Genomic DNA, 27,604 nt, shown 5'->3' with positions numbered 1-27,604 from the left:
TTACAAAGGAACTATTCATGGAGCTCTTTAAATGTGTAAGCCATGCTTTATCCCCCAGATTCTACATAGAACGCCTGGTGTTCTGCACCAAAATCCAAGCGTAATCTATAACCACGTGCGTAACTTATTTGGCTTTATAAGCTAATCAGTGTTGATACAAAAGTCTTAACAAGCAATAATGAACACTAATTGGCAATAATTAGAATTTATGTGCATAACTCGCTAAGCATATTCTGTAACACACTGCACCTAAATTCTAATGTGTGCACAGCCAAAAAGGAGGTAATGGGCATTTCGTGGGCATTCCAAAATTCACATGCACTGTTACAGAATATGCCTCTGTGTGCCTAAATTTACGCACCGGCATTTCCATTGTTGTAAATGGATGTTCGTAGTTTTAATCGCTGTGATACCAATTAAGTATATTCTATGTACCACGCCTAAATATAGGAGCAGCTTACAGAATACGCTTAGGTGGCAATTTATTCCGCGCAGTTTATCGGCACCATATATAGAATCGGGCTCTATATGTGTAAAGGCTTTATAAAATTACCCCTATTATGAAATGGGCTTGAAAAAAAACATATGGAGTGGAGGAGTAGCCTAGTGGTTAGAGCACTGGTCTTGACGTCCAGAGATGGCAGGTTCAAATCCCACTGCTGCTGCTCCTTGTGATCTTAGGAAGTCACTCAACCCTCCATTGCCTCAGGTAGACTGTGAACCCTCCAGAGACGGGGAAATACCCAGTATGCCTGAATGTAACACCTTGAGCTACTACTGAAAAGGTGTGAGCAAGTGTAAAATATGGCTACGTTTTTTTTAAACTTCAAAACAGATTTCAATCGAAAATCCCTTTGGAATTTCAGGAGAGAGACATGTTTTAAAAAGTATCAGAACAAATTTGTTACAGCTCAAAATAAAATGTTAACTGAAAAGGGGCAATTTTAGCTTTAAGCATGGAAACCTTCTTGGTAGCAGCTTACAGACTGGTGCCATAATTTAACACAGCAAAATTAGCAGCTACATAAAACTGTTACACTAAATGAACTAACTCTTGTGTATACACAATTTAAAATATTTCTATGATATAGTTTACTGTGTTCTGGGAAGGAGGAGAAAGGTCACCTCTACCTTTTTACAGGCCACTAGCTCATCTTCTACCTGGGAAAAGAATTTTTAAAGTGGATTGTTCTTGTGAAAAATACATGAAAAAGAAAAAAACAACACTGTACCATAAGACCTGATGATCATTGTGCCTTGTTTACATCTCTAATAAACAGAAAGTGTATCTGGAAAGCATCAAAAAACCATGAGGCCTATTTACTAAAGTATGTGAACAACCTGACACACACACAGCTGAACTTGTTTTTAGCATTAACAGGATTGTGTTACCAATTTAAAAATTAAATCTAGATTTGTGTTAAATTTAAATGAGTTGATTAAAATACTAAATTATAAACTATTCAAATTTAGCACGGCTTATGCTAAAAACAAAAATTGTATTAATGCTGCCATTAAAGTTAATTACACCTCTTCAGTTGTGAATGTGTTAAAATATCCACAAATGCATTTTTAAGTCATATATCTGCTATGCCTTTTAAGCTCATCTTTATTAAATTAACACACTATTTATTACAGACTTTACTGAATAATGGATTAAGAGCGCTGTACTGATGTGTTTATACTGCTCTTTAATAAACAGACCTCTATATCTAGTTTTATCACCAAAACATGAAAGATAGGGTATCACAATAGCGAACTGCAAGAGACCATAGTAGATCAGACAACAGTTTACAAATTAAGACAGTCAACTACTGAGCAAGATGTAAATAGGACACAAACAGTTTGAAATGCCTATATGCAAATGCCAGAAGCCTAAGAAATAAGATGGGAGAGCTAGAATATATTGCACTAAATGAAAAATTAGATATAACAGGCATCTCTGAGACCTGGTGGAAGGCGGATAGCCAGTGAGACACTGTCATACCAGGGTACAAATTATATCACAGTGATAGGGTGGATCAAATTGGTGGAGGGGTAGCACTGTATATTAACGAGAGCCTTGAATCATATAGATTGAAAATTCTGCAGGAAACAAAACACTTCTTGGAATCACTGTGGATTGAAATTCCATACGTAAAGGGGAAAAGGATAGCGATAGGAGTATACTACCGTCCACCTGGACGAGATGAACAGACTGATGTAGAAATTTTATCAGAAATTAGGGAGGATAGCAAACTGGGCAACATAATAATAATGAGTGATTTCAATTATCCAGATACTGATTTGGAAAATGTAACATCAGGGCATGCTAAGTAGGTAAAATTCCTTGACAAAATCAAGGACTGCTTTATGGAGCAGCTGGTACAGGATCCAACAAGAGAAGGAAAAATTCTAGACCTAGTCCATAGTGGAGCACATGATCTGCTGCAGGAGATAATGGTAATGGGCCGCTTGAAAACAGTGATCATAATATGATCAGATTTGATACTGCTTTGAAGTACACACAGGAAATTCAATACATTACCATTTAACTTTCATAAAGGAGACTATGATAAAATAAGAACAGTAAAAGAAAAAAAAAAAGAAAAGACTAGCAGTTGCAAAGGTAAAAACTTTACATCAGGCATGGATGTTGTTCAAAAATACCATCCTGGAAGCCCAGGCCAAATATATTCCATGTATTAAAAAAGGAGGAAGGAAGACCACACGACAGCCAGCATGGTTAAAAAGTGAGGTGAAGAAAACTATTAGAGCTAAAAGAAAATCCTTCAGAAAATGGAAGAAGGAACCACCTGAAAATAAGAAATAGCAAGTCAAACATAAAGGAAGACAAAGAGGGACTTTGAAAAAAAGATTGCATTGGATGCAAACACACATAGTAAAAGAGTTTTTAGGAATATTAAAAGGAAGAAGCAGACAAAAGAATTGGTTGGACCACTAGATGATGGAGTGGTAAAAGGGGCAATCAGGAAAGACAAAGTCATAGCAGAGAGATTAAATGAATTCTCTGCTTTGGTCTTCACTGAGGAAGATCTGGGAGAGATACCAATGCCAGAAATGGTATTCAAAGATGACGAGTCAGAGCAACTGAATGAAATCTCTATAAAACTAGAGGATGTAATGGGGCAATTTGACAAATTGAAGAGTAGCAAATCTCCCGGACCGGATGGTATTCATCCCAGAATCCTGATAGAATTGAAAAATGAACTTGCAGAACTATTGTTAGTAATATGTAATTTAACTTTAAAATCAAGCATGGTGTTGGAAGATTGGCCAATATAACGCTGATTTTTAAAAAACGTTTCGAGGAGATACAGAAAATTATAGACCAGTGGACTCGACATCAGTGCTGGGCAAAATGGTAGAGACTATTATAAAGAACAAAATTACAGAGCATATTCAAAAAGCATGGATTAATGAGACAAAGCTAACACGGATTTAGTGAAGGGAAATCTTGCCTTACCAATCTACTACATTTCTTTGAAGGGGTGAGCAAACATGTGGATAAAGGTGAGCCGGTCGATATTGTGTATCTGGATTTTCAAAAGACGTTTGACAAAATACCTCATGAAAGACTCCAGAAGAAATTGGAGAGTCATGGGATAGGAGGTAGTGTCCCTATTGTGGATTAAAAACTGGTTAAAAGACAGAAAACAGAGAGTAGGGTTAAATGGTCAGTATTCAAAATGTGGATAGTGCTTTTTAACATATTTATAAATGATCTAGAGATAGGAGTAACTAGTGAAGTAATTAAATTTGCTGACAACAAAGTTATTAAATCGCAAGAGGATTGTGAAAAATTTCAAGAGGACCTTACGAGACTGGGCATCTAAAAGGCAGATGACGTTTAATGTGAGCAAGTGCAAAGTGATGTATGTGGGAAAGAGGAACCTGAATTATAGCTACGTAACGTAAGGTTCCACATTAGAAGTCACCAACCAGGAAAGGGATCTAGGCGTCATCGTTGATGATACGCTGAAGCCCTCTGCTCAGTGTGTGGCGGTGGCAGCTAAGAAAGCAAATAGAATGTTAGGAAGGGAAAACAGAAATGAGAACGTTATAATGCCTTTGTATCACTCCATGGTACAACTGCACCTTGACTATTGTGTTCAATTCTGGTTATCACATCTCAAAAATGATATAATGGAATTAGAAAAGGTACAGAGAAGGGTGATGAAAATGATAAAGCGGATGGGACAACTTCCCTATGACAAAAGGCTAAAGCGGCTAGGGCTCTTCAGCTTGAAGAAAAGATGGCTGAGGGGAGATATGATGGAGGGCTATAAAATAATGAGTGGAGTGGAATGATAGACATGAATCACTTGTTTACTCTTTCCAAAAACAGTAAGACTAGTGGGCACGCAATGAAGCTACAAAGTAGTCAACTTAAAATGAATCTGAGAAAATCTTTCTTCACTCAATGTGTAATTAAACGCTTGAATTCGCTGCCAATGAATGTAGTAAAAGCAGTTAGCTTAGCAGGGTTTCGAAGAGGTTTGGATGGCTTCCTAAAGGAAAAGTTCACAGACCATTATTAAAATGGATTTCGGAAAAATCCACTGCTTATTTCTAGGATAAACAGAATAAAATGTATTGTACTGTTTTTGGGATTTTGCCAAGTACTTGTGACCTGGATTGGCCACTGTTGGAAAGAGGATTCTGGGCTTGATGGACCTTCGGTATGTCCCAGTGTGACAATACTTATGTACTTTTCACTGATTTGAAATTAAACTTTTGAGGGTCATTTTAAAAGCATAAGCACCTAAATTTAAAAAAATACCCACATGCACTTTCAGCAATGTGCTAAGGGATTGGTAGCATGGAATATTGCCTCTATTTGGGTTCCTGCCAGGTATTTGTGACCTGGATTAGCCACTATTGGAAGCAGGATACTGGGCTAGATGGACGATTGGTTTGACCCAGAATGGCTATTCTTATGTTAAATTTCTCTAGGAGGCAAAAATCAAAGGAGAGACACAATGTATTATCAGTGGACTAAATTTTAGTACCTTTTAATTCACACAGAACAATTCACTAAGGGGTCCTTTTACTAAGGCGCGATAAGAATACCACATGCTAAAAGAGCACTACAGTGGGATGAACTGAGGCGTCCCATGGTAGTATTCTGTTTGGCAAATATTTTTTTATTTTCTAGCACAGGAGGTGTCTGGGAGGCAGAGAGTAGGTGGCCTAAATAGGTGGCAGTAAGGGCTCCCGGTGGTAATGGCCACGTGCTAATTTCCCCCCATCCCCCCCAGTTTACTGCTGCGCTACAAGTGGCCACAGCGTGCAGGATACCCATATGCTGACAGCAGCACCCACTACTTTTTAGTGCGGCTTAATAAAAGGACTCCCAAGGGAGGAGAGAACATGCTTCATACAGTTTTGCATCAAGGAAAAATAAAGTCTCAGTGTAAGAGCATTAACCTAGTTATTTGCAGAAAATGTATAACTGAATCAGAAAGGTGTGATTATATTAAATGATCAATTTCTTTACAGTTATTTCTGGAAACAGTACATTTCTAAAGCTTTTTTAATAAATGAAGTGGAAAACAGTAGTGTTCTGGTTCAGTAATTCTTTCCCATTTAATAATGTTTGGATGGAGAGCCCTCATCTTCTCTTTACTTTTTCTGTAAGGCATGATTATGAAAAAGCTATTTTAACGGTCATTGAGCAAATAATTCCCATCAACTAGTCCCTATCACACTATTGAAAGGATACTGTACAGAAAAAATCAGTTTATAATAAATTTAGATACAGAACAACCCTAGCTACTTTTCAAATATAATGTTAAGGTGGCAAACAAATGGAAAAAGATGAAAATGCTTCTTAATATAAGGAACATTTTGGAAATATTTTTACAGCATCTAACAATGCTTTTAAAAAATGTCTAATGTGCACTGGCTGTATCAACTTTCTATTTTGTGCTTTGTCCAGAATTTATGCTCATTTTGAACTAGTTTAATTTTTAAGTAACTGGGGGAGTTTGGAAGGGGGGATTTCAAATGTACTTATTTACTCAACATTAGAACTGGCATGAAAGAAAATCATTTAAAACCAGGAGAGCAAATTCAAACTTAATGATATCATAAAATGACATACTAAAACATTTTTCACAAGTTATTTTGAAAAACATTTATTAAACCCTCAATCTGTCATTTTTAAATGGCCACCAGACTAAAATTCTATGGAAAACTAATTTTAAACAAATAAAACATGAGAACTAAAACAGCTAAAACCATAAAATCCCTCCAGCAAATAAAACAACAAAAAAGAGATACTAGTCTGTCAGTGGCTCGCAAACCTCTCATGATGGACCCAATCAACTACTCAGGTTTTCAATGCAACCAAATTCTGCATACATGTTCATTGTGTATATCCTGAAAACGGATTAAGGGTTTGAGGTGAGGTTTGAGAATCACTGGCCTAAGTAATAAATCACAAGAAAAATATGCAAGAAATTTGACAGGAAAAAAAAACTGTAAAAAAAATTTTTCAAAAATTTTCAGTGTAAGAAAGCTTGTAAAAAATATATGCCACATCTTTTATATCATACAAGATCTTGTAAGTCTGAGCATATCCAAACTATGATCAGTGTTTAACCTAATCCCACAATTTACAACATCAGCATGTGTTGTCTGGGATTACTTTTAAAGCCTTATGAAAAGACAGGCCTCTAGAACTCCCCTTCAAGTATTAATGTTGGCCTTATTATAAAATTCAGTGCGGGATTACCTTATTAAGTTTGGTCCTGACTTCTGCCAAAAATATCGTTATTCAAATCCTTCTACTTTGAGCTGTGTTGTGCTCCCCCCCAAGAGCTATATTTTAGGCAGACTTCTCAGTTTTCTTTATGAATTCTTGAGCCCCCTGCTCAGGCAAAACTCAAAAAATATTGTTTTAGTGAAATTCACCTCTGCTTTTAAACAGTAGCCCGTCATTTGTGCATGCACTATACATAATCATCCCTGCTTCACTATCACACCTGCAGCCCTCCCTCTGTCAGTGTGCTTTCTGTCAGTCTGACAGATGCACAAGTGTCATCCTTTGTGGCCTATAATACGGTGTAAACATTCATATGATATGCAGAGAGATTAGTGAAAGAAACGCAGATTTTCAAGATGTATAAACTAGTTATTCAATGGCTTATGAAATTTATAAAGAACTACTGGTGACAATACAAATAAAGACATGAAAAAAAAACTTCCTTCACCCATTAAAAATGACACGCACTGTGAATCAATAAAGATGAAATGTGCTGTTAATGTGTAAAAATCACAGTGAATAGCAGCCTAGAAGTTGAAAAAAAAATAGAAGAAATCTGATAAATTCACATTGTGATCAGTTTGAAAATTGCTGAAAAAGTAATTTCATACAATCAAAACCCTCGTTTGAACCTGAAAAAAAAATGATCCTACTTACAAAAACAAAACCCAACCAATTATTATGACAGCAAAAGATTCTGCTAGCAATGGAAGTTTGTAAACTGTATTTCAAATCTCTTCTTCCCAAAGTGCAAGATACAAGATTCCCATAAGCTTCAGTAGTGCTTTTCTTGTAAATAATCCTTCATCTTGTTTGGCAAAGGCAGTTTCTGAATCAGGTCTATTCTAGTGTACTGACGTATGACAAAACGGCAAAGGTACTGTAAAGAGCGCACCTGCATAAATCGTGACACTGGATTTGTCAGTCTGACAGGATATGTCGCTGAGCCAGGCAACCGAGACCTTGAATAGCAAAAAGCTCCATTTTCTGAGTCCCTGATTGAATGTTCAATTAAATCAACTATAGATGTGTGCCCCTCCACATCAGGCTGCTCATAAAAGCTAAATCTACCATTGGAGTGCTCAATTCTAGTGTGAAGTGTTTTACTATGCGATCGAAAACTCAGGCTTAAAAGATAACGGTCATCAGAACTGTCCCGCACAAGAAAAGAGCCATCAGGCACATTTGCCAACTTTTCTTCTGCTTCCCATCGAGTGATAGGACCCCAGTACCATCCCTGTTTTGCAAGCTTCTTCAGTTCCTCAGTAAGGCTTGTCACCATCATAGGTCCACTGTTTTGAACAGCGTCATAGACTCTTCCAACTCCTGGGGCAGTGTTAGGATCAAAGTTTAAATGGCAGCGCATACTTTCAGCCACATGGGCACCTGTGCCATTTAGTCCAGAAAAGTTCCTTTGGATTTGATTATTCTGCATTGGAGGTAGCAATGGCGATAGTGGAGGAACATCAATGTGATCAACCCGTGGGCTTTGCAACATGACTCCTGTGGTGCCAATTAACAAGCCATTCACTGCCTGGTCCACAAAGATGTCTGGGGCAACAATTATATCTTGAGTGCTTTGTCCATCATTGTTGTGTAAACTGCTACACCCCATCTGAGAGTTAACAGCTGAAACCTCCATTGGGGAGGAACTATCAGGACAATAAGCTCTTGATCCTTCCAAAGGATACATTCCCTCATCTAAAGGCACAGTATACTGAATGTAGTCCTGAGGCATAAGTCCAATAACTACAGGCACATGTTCATCCATATGAAGATGCAAATCTCCATTTTGTGATGCTGTATTTTTTAATGTATTGTTTTGCTCTTGGAACAAGTTATCTGACTGCAAGTCATGAAAGTCTTTTCGAACACCATTCAGAGCTGGGCTTGGATTGGAGGAGTGAACTAGTGCTTTCACTTTAACTTCCATTTTGATGCAGGTTTCTTCTGAATTGGTAGGTCTTAAGGGCCATGGGGTTGGACTATAATGATGATTACGGAGGGATGTGGACCTCAAGGGTCTTTGAGCTCTCATATCTTTGAGCGTGATTGGAGCGGAAGAGGATGAAAATGTATCATCTTCAACAGAATTCACTGATGCACTGCTCTTGCCTTTCTGCTTCTGCTTTGCTGAAAGCCTCCTTTTCAACGTACCCATTAAGCTTTCACTTTTTGGTCTGTTTTTACCACCTTTTTCATCTTCATTGTTTACATCACAACTTGCCAAATCTTTGCCATAGCAACTGCCAAACAAGGAGTCATCTTTCCCAAAATCATTAGTCAACGATGGCTGCTGACCTACTACAAAGTCACTGTCATCTTTGCTTTTATTTAAGGTAAAGGACTTGCGAATTGTTTTAAGACTGATTTTCTTCATGGTAGAAGTTACCAAATCTTGTTGATCAGCAGCTCTTCCAGTAGCTTAGCATAACCAGCTGCTCCTTCATGTACATGCCTATCTAGTGTCATTTAAGTCTGGTAGCCATTTCCTAGAAACAAACAAACAAGAAAATTAACTTCAATAAAAATGATAATTATCTGTAGACTACTTCAAAAAGTGATACTGTATATCATCTTCAACTGAAGCAAACTAGCTCAGAGTTGGTACACTAACTTTCCAGTTAGTCTCGGATTCAGATCTCAAGTTGAATAAAGTGAATTTATTGTCTCTAAAACTTAACTGTAAACTGTGGCTAGGGCTGTGGAGTCAGTACACCAAACCTTTGACTCAGACTTCTATTCTTCTACTGTCCGACTATCCTACAGAAATTAAGCTTTAAATTTTTTGTTCTGGATCTATCTAAAGTGCGGTGATTTTAGTACGGCACTAATTTGCATTCTCGGTGAATACTGAGTCCACTGCCAACTTTTAATGGAAAGCTTGTGATAGAAGCCATACAGTCGGCGGTTGTACTGCACAGCAATCCACATCAACCCAGCTAAAGTCTACTGCTGGGCAGATTACTACAGTCTGTGCCCCAAAAATGGCAAGGACAAATCAAGATCAAGTATACACATGTAGTATCACATCATTCCTTATACTATGAGTTTATCTTATTGGGCAGACTGGATGGACCGTACAGGTCTTCAACTGCCATCATCTACTATGTTACTAATAAATATATATGATCTTTGTCCTGGATCTAAAGTACTGTTATAAGTATAAAATGATAACTTTACCATAAATTATAATGTTGTAAGTTTTTATTTTGAAGCTGGAGAAAGTCAGTACATTTTTATGGACTCCATCCAAAATTGCTACCAACTGTCTCCACAGCCCCCCTGCCCGTGGTGCTGGAAATAAAACTTACGGCAGCACAGAACAGCTGAAGCAGACATTTTTTGTGCTAAGGAATTTATTACGCGCTAACACTAGAGACACTCATATATTCCTATGGGTCTCTCTAGTGTTAGCACGTGCTAAATTTAAAGCGTGCTAAAAAACATTAGCGAGACTACACTGTGGCTTAGTAAACAGGGCCCTAAATGTTTAAAGCCTTTTAAACTATACTTCCCAAAACATACATCATCTGAAGGAAATTTTCACCGTGTTTTATGAAATGAAACTTTTTATGCAAAATTCTATGCAGCCTCTCCTGCTTCTGTAAGAATCACAAAATGGTCATCTAAGAAAGTGGAAGTGTCTAACTACTCACTAGCATAAGCAGAATTAAAGAATGTCCAGAAAAGAGACAGACGGTTGATAATAAGAACTCAGAGAACTCTTCTGTGTGATGTCTGATACTCTACTTTATTCTAAAAGATTGGCAACACCTCTCTGACATTGGACTTATAAGCAACAAAGCAGCGCGATTAGGACGGTTGCAAGTGGAGCTACAAGATATAAGCTGCAAATAGACCACGGACGTTAAAGATTGTTAGAAGTTTAGCAGCAACAACTTGTTAAAGGACATTAGTTTCTTTTTCTCTTGTGTCTGATGAGGTGATTAAGATAAAATGGCATGAATGAAACTCTAATAATTTATGCAACAAGAATTTACAAGTTTGTAATAAACAGCACAATTGGTATTGCATGTAGTTAGTTGATATGTGATATGAAGGAAAACAAATATTAGTCAAACATTAGCACTAAAAGGATGGGAGAATATGCATACAGACCTGTTCCCCAAAGAAGGAAGGAAGGCATCAGATGCTGATCTGTCGTGTGATCTGAGCCTGGAGCAGTACTGGCAGCCTCACTCTCTGAAAATCTCATGGGCAACGCCCATGCTGGGGACACTCATGAGGTTGATTTACCCTGCTCAGTCTGTCAGCCAGGCTGCTGCACTTTCCTGGCAGGTATGTGAGCCTGAGGACCATCCTGTATTTGACAGCCCGGTTCCACATTCCTACGGCTTCCTCACACAGGGAGTAGGATCCCATACCCCCCTGGTTGTTGACACAATACATTGCAACCTGAATGTCTAGCACTAATTGCACTAAGGTGAACCCTTACGGAGTTGGTCTTGAGACCAGACTCTGACAAGTGTACAAGATACTCAAGCAGGGTCTGAGTAGGACAAGTAAAAGGATCTAGGGCCCTGCTCTCACACCAGACGTCAAACTTCCTCCATTTAAAAGAGTTAACACCTCTTAGACGAATCTTTCATGGAAGCCAGCAAGATCAGGGAGACACCCTCCAAAAAGACCAAGGGAAACGAATTCTAAGCTTTCAACATCCAATAGCCAGAAACTGGAGGTTGTGATGTAGAAGCGACCCCTTGTTCTGAGTGATGAGGGTCAGAAAACACTCCAATTACCACAGTTCTTCGGAGGATAATTCCAGAAGAAAAGGGAACCAAATCTGCTGCAGCCAATACGGCGCGATCAGAATCATGGTTCCATGGTCTTGCTTGAGATTCAACAAAGTTTTCCCCAACAGAGGTATGGGAGGATACGAATACGAAGATCTGTCCCCAAATTGAGGAGGAAGGTATCTGATGACGTTAGTCTGCTGTGGGCCTGAAGCCTGGAACAGAACTGAGGGACTTTGTGATTGATCCGAGTGGCAAAAAAATCCACCAAGGGGATGCCCACTGTCGGATCTTGCGGGCCACGCCCATGTAGAGAGACCACTCGTCTGGTTGCATTATCTTGCTTAGTCTGTCGGCCAGGGTGTTGTTTACGTCTGCCAGATTAAGTGACTCGAAGGAACATACCATGCAGGCGCGCCCAATGCCACATCTGGACAGCCTCCTGACACGGTGTGATCCGGTGCCCGCCTGCTTGTTGATGTAATACATTGCAACCTGTCTGTTTGAACGAGAATAAATTTGATGGGACAGCCTATCTCTTTAGAGTGTTCTAGACCACATGAAGCTCCAGGAGGTTGAGCTGAAGATTCGATTCCTGGAGGGACCAAGTTCCTTGAGTGTGAAGTCCATCTACATGACCTCAAGAGACAGTCCGCCATCATCAACTTATGTGGCTGAGGAATATGGAATGGAAATCCCAGAGCCAAATTGGATGGAATTGCCCACCACTGAAGAGAGTGAGCAAGCTCTGGGGACCCTTGGATTATATCCTCCAGATTCTCAGTGGCTTGATACCACTGAGAAGCCAGGGTCCATGAGCTGGTCTCATGTGGAGACATGTCATGGGTGTAACATACACTGTGGAAACCTTGTGGCCGAGCAACCTCAACATCTGCCAAGCTGTGACCTGCCGAGAGGCTCGAACCTTGGATGCAAGCAGATTATCTTTCTATTATGAAATGTTAAAGTTATTAAAAGCCTGAAATAAAAAAAAATTGACTAAACAACTGAACCCTGTGGCATACCACTGGTAATACACGTATCCCAGAGCATATAGTCCATTTACCAGGTATTATCCTTTGTCACCTCCCACTCAACATATGTTTAACCCACTCACTCACTTTATAGCTTACACCAAGAGCGTTCAGTTTATTTTTAAGTTGCATATGTGGAACCATGTCAAAAGAGGCTATTATTAAAAACAAAATTACAGAGCACATCCGAGGACACGGATTACTGAGACCGAGTCAGCACGGCTTTTGTGTGGGGAAATCTTGCCTGATCAATTTACTTCAATTCTTTGAAGGAGTAAAATGTGGACAAAGGGGAGCCGGTTGATACTGTATATCTGGATTTTCAAAAGGCGTTTGACAAGGTACCTCATGAAAGGTTACAGAGGAAATTGGAGGGTCATGGGATAGGAGGAAAAGTCCTATTGTGGATTAAAAACTGGTTGAAGGATAGGAAACAGAGAGTGGGGTTAAATGGGCAGTATTCACAATGGAGAACGGTAGTTAGTGGTGTTCCTCAGGGGTCTGTGCTAGGACTGCTGCTTTTTAATATATTTATAAATGATTTAGAGATGGGAGTAACTAGCGAGGTAATTAAATTTGCTGATGACACAAAGTTATTCAAAGTCGTTAACTCGCGACAGGACTGTGAAAAATTACAGAAGGACCTTACGAGACTGGGAGACTTGGGCGGCTAAATGGCAGATGACGTTAATGTGAGCAAGTGCAAGGTGATGCATGTGGGAAAAAAGAACCCAAATTATAGCTACGTCATGCAAGGTTCCACGTTAGGAGTTACGGACCAAGAAAGGGATCTGGGTGTCGTTGTCGATAATACACTGAAACCTTCTGCTCAGTGTGCTGCTGCGGCTAGGAAAGCGAATAGAATGTTGTGTATTATTAGGAAAGGTATGGAAAACAGGTGTGAGGATGTTATAATGCCGTTATATCATTCCATGGTGCGACCGCACCTTGAGTATTGTGTTCAATTCTGGTCGCTGCATCTCAAGAAAGATATAGTGGAATTGGAAAAGGTGCAGCGAAGGGCGACTAAAATGATAGCGGGGATGGGACGACTTCCCTATGAAGAAAGACTAAGGAGGCTAGGGCTTTTCAGCTTGGAGAAGAGATGGCTGAGGGGAGACATGACATATAAAATAATGAGTGGAGTGAAACAGGTGGATGTGAAGCGTCTGTTCACGCTTTCCAAAAATACTAGGACTAGGAGGCATGCGAAACTAGTGTAGTAAATTTAAAACAAATCGGAGAAAATTTTTCTTCACCCAATGCATAATTAAACTCTGGAATTCGTTGCCGGAGAACGTGGTGAAGGTGGTTAGCTTGGCAGAGTTTAAAAAGGGGTTAGACAGTTTCCTAAAAGACAACTCCATAAACCGCTACTAAATGGACATGGGAAAAATCCACAATTCCAGGAATAACATGTATAGAATGTTTGTACGTCTGGGAAGTTTGCCAGGTGCCCCTTGACCTGGATTGGCCGCTGTCGTGGACAGGATGCTGGACTCGATGGACCCTTGGTCTTTTCCCAGTGTGGCATTACTTATGTACTTGTTAAAAATAATAAACCACATCTAGCCCTCTCCCCAAATCCAAGTCTCTGGTCAGCCAGTGAAAGAAATTGATCAGATAAATCAGACAAGACCTACCTCTAGTAAGCCATCTTGCTCAGATGTAATCCACCAAGTATGGTTCTGGAATCATCTTCTGTGGGGATGCATAATCTCTCCTGTAGTTTTAGGGAATTAAAGTAATAGCAGTGTTTATTTGGAATGATGCAAAAAGTAAGTTAAAATTACTCTTAGTTCAAACAAACAAAAAGCTTAGGTATCCTGATTTTATCTGGAAGCTCTTGCTTCCGCAGAGCAAATGAGTGACAAATCACAAGTGGGGCTTGCTTAAACGGAAACACCTCAGTTTGTTCAAACCTGAACACTTCAGTTCTGTTCAAACAGAGTTTAACAACAGACTATCATTTACGGATTCATTCAGACCCTGATTGCCAAGGAAATCAGAGCTCACCCATTATCACTGACTAAACAGCTCTCCAAAATTACTCACCATTAAAAAATAAATAAATAAATAATAAATAAAAAGAAAGCATATTCTATTAACAAAATAATGCAAGCTGTGAGACCTTAAGGTCTGAAAGCAACAGAATTAGTTAGCCTTTCCAAAATACTAGCTCGCCTGTTTCTTGAATATGGGAAAATTAGGTTCTTACCTTGGTAATTTTCTTTCCTTTAGTCATAGCAGATGAATCCATTACGAGTGGGTTGTGTCCATCAACCAGCATGGGGAGATAGAGAGCACTGAAAAACCATAGTGCCTCATGGCCAGCTAGCTCCATCTGCCTCTTCAGTATTTGAAGCTTCCAAAGCAGTGTTACACCGCAAAGCATAATAACATGAACTTTCCTCACAGCGGATGAACGCCCCAAAACTGGAGCTATAAGCCAAAGGAGGGAATGGACTCATCCTCCTGGAGGGAATGGACTCATCCTCCTGGAGGGAATGAACTCATCCTCCTGTAACTGAACAGAAATCCTGAAGACTGTTTTCCAACTTCTCCCAATGAGGGAACATATCTACAGGAAAAACTGAACATAAAATTAACATGAATCACATAATGAACCACAGAGGGAGCAGAGGTAGGGCTCATGGATTCATCTGCTATGACTAAAGGAAAGAAAATTACCAAGGTAAGAACCTAATTTTCCCTTCCTTGTCATCAAACAGATGAATCCATTACGAGTGGGATGTATCAAAGCAATCCCTAGATAGGGTGGGAACAAGCCACACCACATGCCAGCACTTGTGCTCCAAAATGCGTGTCTCTCCTGGCAGCCACATCCAGCCTGTAATGTCGGGCAAACGAGAGCTTAGAAGCCCAAATAGCTGCACTACATATCTCTTGAAGAGAGAGTGCTCCAGTTTCAACCCAAGAAGAGGAAATCGCTCTTGTGGAATGTGCCTTAAGGGCTTCAGGCGGAGGCCGGCCAGATAGCAGATATGCTGAAAAGATAGCTTCTTTGAGCTAACGGGCTATAGTGGCCTTAGACGCTGCAGACCCTCTGCGCAGACCTGAAAAGAACAAAAAGATGGTCAGAGGTCCTGAAGGCATTTGACATGTGCAGATATTGCAACAGAGCCCTTCGCACATTCAGAAGATGCAACTGCCCATAGGCTTCTGGAAACTCCTCTTTAGAAAAGGAGGGCAGGAAAATAGGCTGGTTTAGGTGAAACGCTGAAACCACCTTAGGCATGAAGGAAGGCACCGTACGTACCATTACTCCGGACTCTGAGAATTGCAGAAATGGGTCTCGATAGGATAGCGCCTGAAGCTCAGATATCCGTCTCCCGATGTCATGGCCACCAAAAAGACCGTCTTTAAGGTCACATCCTTCTCCGAAGCTCACCTAAGCGGCTCGAAGTGCGAACATTGAAGGGCCTTTAAAACTAACCCCAGGTTCCAGGCCGGAAACGGAGCCCGCACAGGAGGACGGAGCCGAAGCACCCCTCTAAGAAACCGTGTCACATCTGGGCAAGCAGCCAGAGAGAGGCCAGAGACCTTCCCTCGAAAACATGCTAAGGCTGCCACTTGAACACGCAGGGAATTATAGGCCAAGCCTTTTTGTAAACCATCCTGCGAAAAGTCAAGTATCGGCAAGACAGAAGCCCGCATGGATGTGATCGCTTTAGAAGCACACCCAGTCTCAAATTGGCGCCAAATCCTGGCAGAAGCCACGGAAGTGGAACGCTTGCGGGCCTGTAGGAGAGTGGAAATGACTTTACTGGAATATCCCTTGTCTCTCAATTGCACCCTCTCAATAGCCATGCTGTAAGACCAAAGCGGCAGGCATCCTCCATGGTCACCGGGCCCTGTGACAACAGGTTCGGTACCAGAGGTAACGGCAGGGGATCCTCTACCAGCATCTGCCGGAGGTCTGCATACCACGGCCTCCTGGCCCAATCCAGGGCAATGAGAACCACCTCTCCTTGGTGTAGCCGAATCCGCAGGAGTACTCGCTCTATCAAGGGCCACGGAGGGAAAACATACAGGAGGCCCTGAGGCCAGGGTTCAGCCAAGGCATCCAACCCTGCCGAATGAGGATCTCTCCGTCTGCTGTAGAAGCACAGGACTTTGGCATTTGTGCTTGACGCCATAAGATCCATTATGGGCTCAGATAATCGGTTTGCACGTTGCTCTGACCTGCAATATGAGCTGCAGACAGAAACTGCAGATGAAGCTCGGCCCAGTGGCAAATCTGCGCGGCTAGTGCTATGCACCGAGTGCCTCCTTGGCGATTTATGTAGGCCACTGCTGTCGTGTTGTCCGACAGAACTCTGACAGCCAATCCTTCCAGGGTCAATTGAAAGGCCAGAAGTGCCTGGAAAATCGCTTTCAACTCCAAGCGATTGATGGACCACTCCGACTCCTCGGGTGTCCAAAGACCCTGGGCATGCCTTCCCCGGCAATGGGCACCCCAGCCCTTCAGGCTGGCATCTGTTACCACCAGGCACTAATCGGGGAGTGCTAGCAGCATTCCTCGCCGCAGCATGCTGTCTGAGAGCCACCACTCCATACTGAGCCGGGCCGCAGGGAGCCACGTGAGTCTGCATTGATAATCCTGAGATATTGGAGACCACCGTTGAAGCAGGGAGCACTGCAGAGGTCTCAGGTGCGCTCTCGCCCAAGGCACCACTTCCAAAGTGGCCATCATCGACCCCAACAGCTGGACAATGTCCCAAGCTCGCGGGCAAGGCATCCTCAGGAGCAGACAGACCTGGTTCTGAAGCTTGCACCGCCTTTGCTCAGGTAGGAAGACCATCCCCGAGGCTGTGTCGAACCGGACCCCAAATATTCTAGAGATCGAGAGGGGGTCGGGTGACCTTTGGCTATATTGACGACCCAGCCCAGCGATTGCAGTACTGAGACCACTCTGGCTGTAACCTGATGACTCTCTTCTCCACTCCATCAATCAGGATGACCCTACCATCCACAGACCAGTTCCTACTGCCTTCTTTCAGCCATTCAGACTGCAATTATCTCCGATGTTACCACTTGGTCCTTACATAGAATCTGTGAGGCCAGTGCAGAATTCTGCGCAGGAAGGAAATTTGGTGGAAATTCTATGTTGTGCCCAACTTCCACAGTAGATTTCTTTGAGTAAAGTAATATCGGCCAATATGGGCCAAATGTACAAAATACTTTTCCACAGACATGCATTACAATGGATGTGTGTCTTAATAAAAAAGTTGCAAAAATACACATGTAAAAGTTGTTATTTTTTCTTGTTTTAGAGAATTTTGCCAGAAGATGGTGCTAGAGATCTTTCATATCCTTAGTCCATATATTCATAAGCTTTCAGCCATACTTCAGTAATTTCTAGCTTTGTTTACAGATAGATTATGAACTTGGAACATCAGGTTTAAAAACACAAATACCCATTAAAGGGAAGTACAAAAAGCTACTTCTAACTTACACATCCTGTATAGTGCTTAAATGGAGATCTGCCTTTGACTAGAATTTCTTCAACTAGATTACTTTGTTTTGACCCTTTTCAGGAAGTTTTGGGGGGTTTTTTTTCATCCATTAGGAAAGTGATGCCCAAACCTATCGTGAAAGAGCTGCATCCTTGGTATCCAAATCTCTCATTCCCCAAATCCAAGCAACCTTCAAGAGCTGTTTCTATTTGCGACAATTACGCTGCCTCTCTCCTTACACTGAGAAGGCAAATCTTAAACCAGTTGTGCATGCCATGATAACATCAAGACTAAATTACTGTAATGCACTCTACAACAGTGTGACTACAAAGGGTCTGCACCAGCTCCAATTGATTTAGAATGCTGCAGAAAGACTAATAGAAGGCTGCAAGCGATGTGACCACATCACACCATTTTTGCAAAAACTTCAAGAGCTAGCAGTACAATACAGGGCTAAATTGAAAACTCTGATCTTCAAGACCCTTAAAGAAAATGGCTCTAAGTACTTCAACAGGATCACCATACCCTCTCCAAAAGACATTACAAGATGTGTAGGAGTGGCCTAGTGGTTAGAGCACCAGTCTTGCAATCCAGAGGTGGCCAGTTCAAATCCCACTGCTGCTCCTTGTGATCTTGGGCAAATCACTTAACCCTCCATTGCCTCAGGTACAAACTTAGATTGTGAGCCCTCCTGGGACAGAGAAATATCCAGAGTACCTGAATTTAACTCACCTTGAGCTACTATTGAAAAAGGTGTGAGCAAAACCTAAATAAATAAATAAGATGTGATTCGCGCAAGCGAGCCTTCTCCGGAGTAGCCCCCACACTCTGGAATAGACTCCCTGAAAGGCTCCACTTAACACAAGACTATTTCAGGAAGCAGGTGAAAGCTTGGCTCTTCAACTAGGCCTTTAATGGAAATAGTAACTAACTTGTTAGTCTCACACACACACGGAGTGACACGGGCTGCACTCCTACATTAGCTGAGATAATATTTAATCACCTCTCTGACCTCATGTACAACCCTCTTTAAATTAGTCCCCTTATTTTCTAACTCCTCTTACTCTTTTATCTATATGTTCCATCTTTGCTTATACCCTATGCTGTCTTTTAAAACGTTTTACTATGTATTGTGTTGAAGTTGTAAGTAGTATTCTATGCCATATTTTGTCTTATTTGAATATTTTGTAATCGTCTATTGCTAGTTTGATTTATTCCTACTGTACACCGCCTTTATTTATTTATTGCATTTGTATCCCACATTTTCCCACCTTTTTGCGGGTTCAGTGTGGCTTACAATATGAGTTAAATATTGGAAATACAATTTGTTACAGATTGGTTATGGATTACATTTTTCAGAATTATGCGAAACAATTGAGGTGTCGTTAAGGAATGTAATACTGGAGTATAAACCTTGAAACATTGGAAGGAAACAATGGGAGCTTAGAGGGCGATAAAAAGGCATAAGAACATATGATATATATCTTTCTGTGATTCAAGGTAAGAATGATGTGATGTTACAGGAATGAGAGTTCAGAGGTGAATGTGTGGTGCATTCGTGAACAGTAGGTGTGGTCTTTATGTGTTTTGGTCCTTTCCGTAAATTTTTTCGAAAAGATGGGTCTTCAATGATCTGCGGAAGGAAGCTTGCTCGTTGATTGTTCTTAACTTGCGTGGCAGTGTATTCCAATACTGCGTGCTCATGTGAGAAAAGGTAGATGCATGTAGCGCTTTGTATTTCACGCCTTTGCAGTTGGGGAACTGGAGGTTTAGGAAGGTTCGGGATGATCTTTTGGCGTTTCTGGGTGGTAAGTCTATTAACTCAGACATGTAGGCTGGGGCTTCGCCGTGAATGATTTTGTGGACTAATGTGCATACTTTAAAAGTGATGCGTTCCTTTAGTGGAAGCCAGTGCAGTTTCTCTCGTAATGGTTTTGCACTCTCATATTTTGGCTTTCCAAAGATGAGTCTGGCTGCCGTATTCTGGGCTGTTTGAAGTTTTCTCAGTGTTTGTTCTTTGCAACCTGCGTATAGTGAGTTGCAGTAATCCAGATGGCTGAGCACGAGGGATTGCACTAGGCTGCGAAGACGGATCTTGGGAAGTATGGTCTTATCCTTTTCAGTTTCCACATGTTGTAGAACATCTTTTTAGTTGTGTTGTTAGCATAAGTTTCGAGCGTTAGGTGGCGGTCGATAGTGATTCCAAGGATTTTTAGCGTTTCTGAGATTTGAAGGTTCAGGTTTGGTGTGTTTATAGCTGTGAATTCTTTTGTGTTGTATTGGGAGGTGAGTATTAGGCATTGAGTTTTTTCTGCATTTAATTTCAGACGGAATGCATTTGCCCATGTGTTCATGATGTGTAGACTTTGATTCCTTCAAAAAGGCGGTAAATAGATCCTAATAAAATATTCATTGTGGCTATCCTGAAAACCTGACTGGCAGGGGTTCCCTGGGACAGGTCTGGGAAGCCCTGCGTTAGGACAACAGAACCAACTCTTCCATAACCACAACAGACCTGTTTTTCAGGATATCTACATTTATTGTGAATATGTAAGTGTATGAGTTATTTTTATAGAATGGAAACATTTCATGCAACCATTTTTCATGTTAATTTCATTGTGAATATATTTAAACCAAACTCGTTTATGGTCTTTAAATTAACCTAACCCTAACATATGTTCTTGCAGGCAATGAGATCACACTTCTTAAGAAGATAAAATTGTTTCTAGGAAAAGTCCATGTTATAAATGAAAATATAATTCACTCCTTGCTACCTAACACTTACTCAAGTACCTTCTGTATTAAAATCAAGTCCATTATAGTAGAATAAAAAATAAAAAGTATTTAGAGGACCACAAAATCCTTCCTAAGGTTTCTTAAATACACTAGTCTAAGTTCACTGAAAGTAACCCTTTATCAGCGATACTGTGGGCAATTTTTAGCAGCCTATGTTGCTGCCAAGTACAGATGCACTTTTTTTTTTTGTGATCTGGGATCTTGTAGAGAATACATTTGCAAACGCAAAGTTCATCGTTTAGCAGTTACACTAAACACAGTCCTCAGAAAGCTGCTTTTCAATTCAAACATATCATCACCTTGGAAAGCAGACTGTGGAGTACCGCAAGGATCACCGCCATCACCGATCCTATTCAACTTAATGATGACCTCACTTGCCAAGTCCTTACCCAACCATGGCCTTAACCCTTTCATATAGGCAGACAATGTCACAATATACATTCCTTACAAAACCAAACTGACAGAAATCACCAACGAAAACAAGCTCGGCCTGAACATCATGGATTCATGGGCAAATGCATTTCAACTAAAACTCAATAAAGAAAAAACTCATTGTCTCATCCTCTCATCCCAACACAGCGCGGACATCCCCACAAGTATCAACACCCAGATCACACCCTTCCTATCTCAGACAGCTTGAAAATCATCGGCGTTACAATGGACCGTAACTTAACACTAAAGAGCCAAGTGGCATCCACAACAAAGAAAATGTTCCACTCAATGTGGAAACTCAAACATGTTTGAAGTTGAAACTCAAACGCATGTGAAGTTTCCCTCGGGGAAATTCTTCCCAAGGGAAACATTTCGCAACCTGATACAATCAATGGTACTAAGCCACTTAAGATTACTGCAATGGAATTTATGCGGGATGTAAAGAACAAACCTTAAAGAAACTTCAGACTGCTCAAAACACGGCAGCTAGGCTTATATTTGGTAAAACGCGATCTGAAAGCGCAAGACCCCTCTGCGAAAAACTACACTAGCTCCCTATCAAAGAACGCATCGCCTTCAAAATCTGCACCTTGGTTCACAAAATCATCTACAGAGAAGCCCCGAGTTACATGACAGACTTGATCGACTTACCAATTAGAAATACATCTGAATCAACACGATCTTACCTAAATCTGCACTATCCAAGCTGAAAAGGACTTACATACAAAACAACTTATGCATTTAGTTTTTCCTACATAAGCACACAACTATGGAACGCACTACCAAAAGCCTTGAAAACGACGTAAGACCACCTAAACTTCCGGAAATCACTAAAAACCAACCTGTTTAAAAAGGCATACCCAAACTATAACTACGTCATGCAAGGTTCAGCATTGGGAGTCACGGACCGAGAAGAGATCTAGGTGTCGTCGTTGACGATACGTTGAAAACTTCTGCTCAATGTGCTGCTGTGGCTAGGAAAGCAAATAGAATGTTGGGTATCATTAGGAAAGGGATATTATTCTGCTGTTGTATCGCTCCATGGTGCGACCATACCTCGAGTATTGCCGCACCTCAAAAAAGACATAGTGGATTTGGAAAAGGTGCAGAGAAGGGCGACAAAGATGATACAGGGGATGGGACGGCTTCCCTATCAGGATAGGCTGAAGAGGCTGGGGCTCTTCAGCTTGGAGAAAAGGCGGCTGAGGGGAGATATGATAGACGTCTATAAGATAATGAGTGGAATGGAACGGGTCGATGTGGAGCGTCTGTTTACGCTTTCCAAAAATACTAGGACAAGGGGGCATGCGATGAAGCTGCAGTGTGGTAAATTTAAAACGAATCAGAGGAAAGTTTTCTTCACTCAACGCGTAGTTAAAAACTGGAATTCGCTGCCAGAAAAGGTGGTTAAGGCGGTTAACTTGCGGACTTCAAAAAAGGGTTGGATGGCTTCCTGGAGGAAAAAGCCATAGAATGTTATTGAATGGAAGCAGGGATACAGTATTTCTAGGATGGGCGGGACAAATTGCTTGTTCTTTTGGGCACTGTCAGTGACAGGGTGTTGGGCTCGATGGACCCTTGGTCTGTCCCAGCATGGCAATGCTTATGTACCGATCCAATTTAAATGCCTTATCTCTGCAACACAACCAAACTAAAGCAAGTAATGGACATAACACAACTCTTCCGTTCTCCGATTCCCTAATGTGGCTGTGCCACATGAACTTGATCTTACCACAACATCACCCTGTATTTGTTCACCCTGCAAAGCCACATTGAGCCTACAAATAGGTGGGAAAATGTGGGAAACAAATAAATAAAGTACCTGTGGACTTTCACAGTGTGCGTGGCAACCGGAGTGGAGGAGTAGCCTAGTGGTTAGTGCAGCGGACTCTGATCCTGGGGAACTGAGTTCGATTCCCACTGCAGCTCCTTGTGACTCTGGGCAAGTCACTTAACCCCTCATTGCCCCAGGTACAAATAAGTACCTGTATATACTATGTAAACCGCTTTGAATGTAGTTACAAAAAGCACAGAAAGGCGGTATACCAAGCCCCATTCTCTTCTCTGAGGGGGTACAGTTTTGATATAGGCCAACCCAGTTGAATAGTTATTCAAAGTTGTTAAATCGCGGGAGGATTGTGAAAAATTACAAGAGGACCTTACGAGACTGGGCATCTAAATGGCAGATGACGTTTAATGTGAGCAAGTGCAAAATGATGCATGTGGGAAAGAGGAACCCAAATTATAGCTACGTCATGCAAGGTTCCACGTTAGGAGTCACGGACCAAGAAAGGGATCTAGGTGTCGTCGTTGATATGTTGAAACCTGCTCAGTGTGCTGCTGCGGCTAAGAAAGCAAATAGAATGTTAGGTATTATTAGGAAAGGAATGGAAAACAAAAATGAGAATGTTATAATGCCTTTGTATCGCTCCATGGTGCAACCGCACCTTGAATATGGTGTTCAATTCTGGTCGCCGCATCTCAAAAAAGATATAGTGGAATTAGAAAAGGTGCAGAGAAGGGCAACGAAAATGATAAAGGGGAAGGGACGACTTCCCTATGATGAAAGGCTAAAGCGGCTAGGGCTCTTCAGCTTGGAGAAAAGGCGGCTGAGGGGAGATATGATAGAGGTCTATAAAATAATGAGTGGAGTTGAATGGGTAGATGTGAAGCGTCTGATTATGCTTTCCAAAAATACTAGGACTACGGGGCATGCGATGAAGCTACAATGTAGTAAATTTAAAACGAATCGGTGAAAATTTTTCTTCACGCAATGTGTAATCAAACTCTGGAATTCGTTGCCAGAGAATGTGGTAAAGGCGGTTAGTTTAGCAGAGTTTTAAAAAGGTTTGGACGGCTTCCTAAAGGAAAAGTCCACAGACCGTTAATAAATGGACTTGGGGAAAATCCACTATTTCTGGGATAAGAAGCATAAAATGTTTTGTACTTTTTGGGATCTTGCCAGGTATTTGTGACCTGGATTGGCCACTGTTGGAAACAGGATGCTGGGCTTGATGGACATTTGGTCTTTCCCAGTATGGCAATAATTACGTAATAACTAGGCTAAATGGAAAAACTTGATGCAGAACAAATCTGAAAGTCCTCCCACTTAGCAATTGTCAGAAACAATGTTGAACACCGTATCATGCTTCCCAAAACATACAGAATGAACAACTTCCAATGCTGGAGACAACAAGCCAGCAATAATTTTAAGTGATGAGTTTGACAAATAAGATCAACATCTCTTTCATATTCACTGACAATATGTGATACTTCAAAAAAAAAAAAAAAAGTTATGTTCATTTCTTACCAACCACACATGGCTGCAGAGAGGTGCTTTGGAAAAAATGGAGTGAAGGAATAGCATAACTGTTTGAACCCCAGGATGGCAACAAGCAAAGCAAGGTTCAAACCCTGCTGCTCCTCCTTATGATCTTCTGCAAGTCACTTAACCCTCCACTGCCAAAACTGGATTGTAAATTCTCTTGGGACAGGGAAAATACCTAGTGTACTTGATTGTAGCTCACCTTGAGCTACTACTGCAAAATAGATTTAGATGATGGAACATATGAACCTCCTCAAGGTAAGAGGGTACATGGGTATACAGTACTGTTCTGAAAAGTCACCAGGAAAATCTTGCAGGGAAAATAACACATTGTGTTCTTTGAAAACGAGCATAACAAACTTACAAAGTTTCACAGGGGGCTCATTTTCAAAGCAGCCAAACAAAGTACCATAGTAACCTGTGGTACTTTGTATATCCAAGTGCTTTGAAAACGAGTCCAATAGTACCCTATGTAACTCTATGTACTTTGAAAATGAGCCCCTACATGTTTCAGAGCAGCATTTGAAATTGATTCTGGCTACAATACATGCCCAGATTATTTATACAGATTTCAAATGTGAAGAGCCCAAACTATAAAAGGCAATTAAGTACGATTTCAGGACTGCAATCTGGACATGAAACAAAAGCAGCAGAAAAAACTTAGCATCAAATATACATTAACCTACTAAGTCTAAAGATAGTGATTAAGGAAGCAAACCATTTTTAGGAATACTAAACGAAAATAGTGATTTTGTTGCTTGTTACTATCCAGCCAACACTTTTACACTTATAAAAGTGAAGCTGCTCCAGCAAAGACACTGATAATATTGGCCAAGAATAGAGCAGTTTATTTATTTATTTTTTGTTCACACCTTTTTCAGTAGTAGCGCCAAAGTGAGTTACATTCAGGTACATTTGATATTTCTCTGTCCCAGGAGGGCTCACTATCTAAGTTTGTACCTGATGCTATGGAGGGTTAAGCGACTTGCCCAAGATCACAAGGAGCAGCAGGGGGATTTGAACCGGCCACCTCTGGATGTCAAGACCAGTGCTCTAACCACTAGGCCACTCAGCAGGCTAAGAAACAGGGAAACCTGGCTGAAATTCCACTACAGCTCCTTGTGATCTTATGTCACTTAGCCCTCCAGGGTCTCAGGTGCACACTTAGATTTTAAGTCTTCCAGGATCAGGAAAACAGCCCAGTGGATATGAATATTCTTGAGCTACACCTGCAAAAAGACGTGAACTAAATTCAAAATACCTTCCCCTTCTTGTTGTATTGTGCTCGACACTAAATTTCAATGAAACCACAAACTTAAAGCAGCAGAAAAAGTCTAGAGAACACTGCCTGATGCCTACGGCCTCATAGCCATCACCACAGCCCGCGGTCACATGACACTGCGTGGCTAGACTGCAAAGATACCGTTCGGCTGCCCTCAAACTCTTACACACACAACGAGTACCCCTCCTCCCCACACGCAATCGGGCACGGGGGGACGAGTCTCCCTCCCCGTGGTCTGCCATCGCTCCCTCTCTCTCTTTTCCTCTCTCCTCGGTCTACCACGTCTCCCCCTCTCTGCGATCCAGCACCTCTTCCTCAAATACCTCCCATCATACCGTCAGAGTCATACCAGAAATTGCCCACCAACAATCCTGCAGCTTTCCTCCGGTTCCCCGTCCCTTCTATGAAATAACTTCTGTTCTCTCTCGCTCCCTCTGAGACGCCCCGCCTTGCCGGAAATAGGAAGATACGTCACAAGAGGGCGGGACGCCTGAGAAGGAAAGCTTAGGGGCCTGTCGCGGCCGTCATCTAACACTAACTGGATGTAGAGTGGTGAATGGGGTTTGCGGGAATCCCGCGGGAACGAAAGTAGTTCGAATGGGAGTGTACACTGTACGAGTCTCTCGGTAACCCACCTACGTACGCAGGGTTCTCCAAGATGGCTATGCAAGGAGGAGGTTGAAGGTTCATCCAGCCTCCTTATGTTTAAGTACCACTTCCTCCTCAGTCCTCCCTTGAAGTAATTCAGCGCAGCCGCACATACTCTATGCCCAAGCTGGCTGGCTGATACAGTGAGGCTCACATGGACCTGAAGGCGTTAGAGATCACCTGATGTACCGGCGCATGCGTGTGGCGACCTCCACGTGTGTAGCGTCCCACCACCCACGCGCCAAGTAGATTAGGTCACGGACGGTCGGTGATCTCTCTGACCCTATGAAGCAAGGAGCTGGTAACCTCTTGGGGAGACTGGGTGAAGCTCGCTGTATCAACCCAATCAGAACTGTGGCTGTGCTGAATTGTTGAAATGAGACCTCATAGGACTTGTACGACTGTTTTAAGTTTGCCGTGCTTTCCTATCAATTTGATGGAATTCTTTTATGTTTTTTTGTTTTTATATTGTGATTTTTTAATACTGATATTGTAAACCGTTCTGTTTTGTGCATACAATTTGTAACGGTATAGTAAATGAATAAACGATAAACGATACAGTGTATATTCGCTACTAAAGCAGGAAGTGTTAACCAGGGATTAGTTTCTTTTTTTTTTTTTCGCGTCGGTTCTACAAATAATTTTATGCATGAAACATTGATGGTGACAAAACATATAGACTTTGACGCTTAATTAAGGGTAGTCTGGGGGGCTAGCATAGTTTATAGGCAGAGCATGAAATTAAGATGCTCTGAATATAACTTAATCCAACTAAAAAGTCTACTTTATATGCATGGTGACAAAGTTATGATGACATATGAATGGTTTTAAGTATATGGATTAAGTTAGTTGAATAAAACTCAGCGGTGTAGTTAGACTCTGGAACTCGTTGCCGGAGAATGTAGTGACAGCAGCGGTCCTTAAGGAATTTAAAGGGGGTTTGGACAGATTCCTGAGAGAAAAGTCCATTGAACATTATTCAAAAAAAATTTTTTTTTTTTTTTGGGGGGGGGGGGGGGGGGGTTGCCAGGTTCTTGAAGCCTGGATTTGTCGCTGTCAGAGACAGGATGCTGAGCTTGAT

General features: G+C 41.3%; 1 protein-coding gene across 4 annotated transcripts; it reads right to left on the bottom strand.

The window, feature by feature from the left end:
• Window positions 1-4,890: 4,890 nt before the first annotated feature.
• SOCS6 (suppressor of cytokine signaling 6) lies at window positions 4,891-26,650 on the bottom strand. 4 transcript variants are annotated; one of them, XM_030212699.1, is made up of 3 exons: window positions 26,511-26,650; window positions 14,204-14,283; window positions 4,891-9,261 (listed from the first exon to the last, which is right to left on the bottom strand). In XM_030212699.1, exon 3 carries the CDS (start codon window positions 9,147-9,149, stop codon window positions 7,545-7,547), a length of 1,605 nt encoding a protein of 534 aa, XP_030068559.1. In that variant the 5' UTR covers window positions 9,150-9,261; window positions 14,204-14,283; window positions 26,511-26,650; the 3' UTR covers window positions 4,891-7,544. The 4 variants fall into 4 exon arrangements, with proteins under 4 accessions (XP_030068559.1, XP_030068585.1, XP_030068577.1 ...); XM_030212725.1 differs by having other exon boundaries at window positions 26,519-26,650; XM_030212717.1 differs by lacking the exon at window positions 26,511-26,650 and adding an exon at window positions 26,239-26,323.
• Window positions 26,651-27,604: the final 954 nt, after the last annotated feature.

The sequence above is a fragment of the Microcaecilia unicolor genome, chromosome 1 (genome assembly GCF_901765095.1).
Source record: "Microcaecilia unicolor chromosome 1, aMicUni1.1, whole genome shotgun sequence".
Classification (NCBI taxonomy): domain Eukaryota; kingdom Metazoa; phylum Chordata; class Amphibia; order Gymnophiona; family Siphonopidae; genus Microcaecilia; species Microcaecilia unicolor.
The sequence above is the reverse complement of the archived record's forward strand: the minus strand, read 5'-3'. Positions and strand labels throughout refer to the sequence as shown.

Excerpts from the sequence above, each read along its gene's own strand:
- SOCS6 (XM_030212699.1), bottom strand. The coding sequence starts at position 9,149 with ATGAAGAAAATCAGTCTTAAAACAATTCGCAAGTCCTTTACCTTAAAT.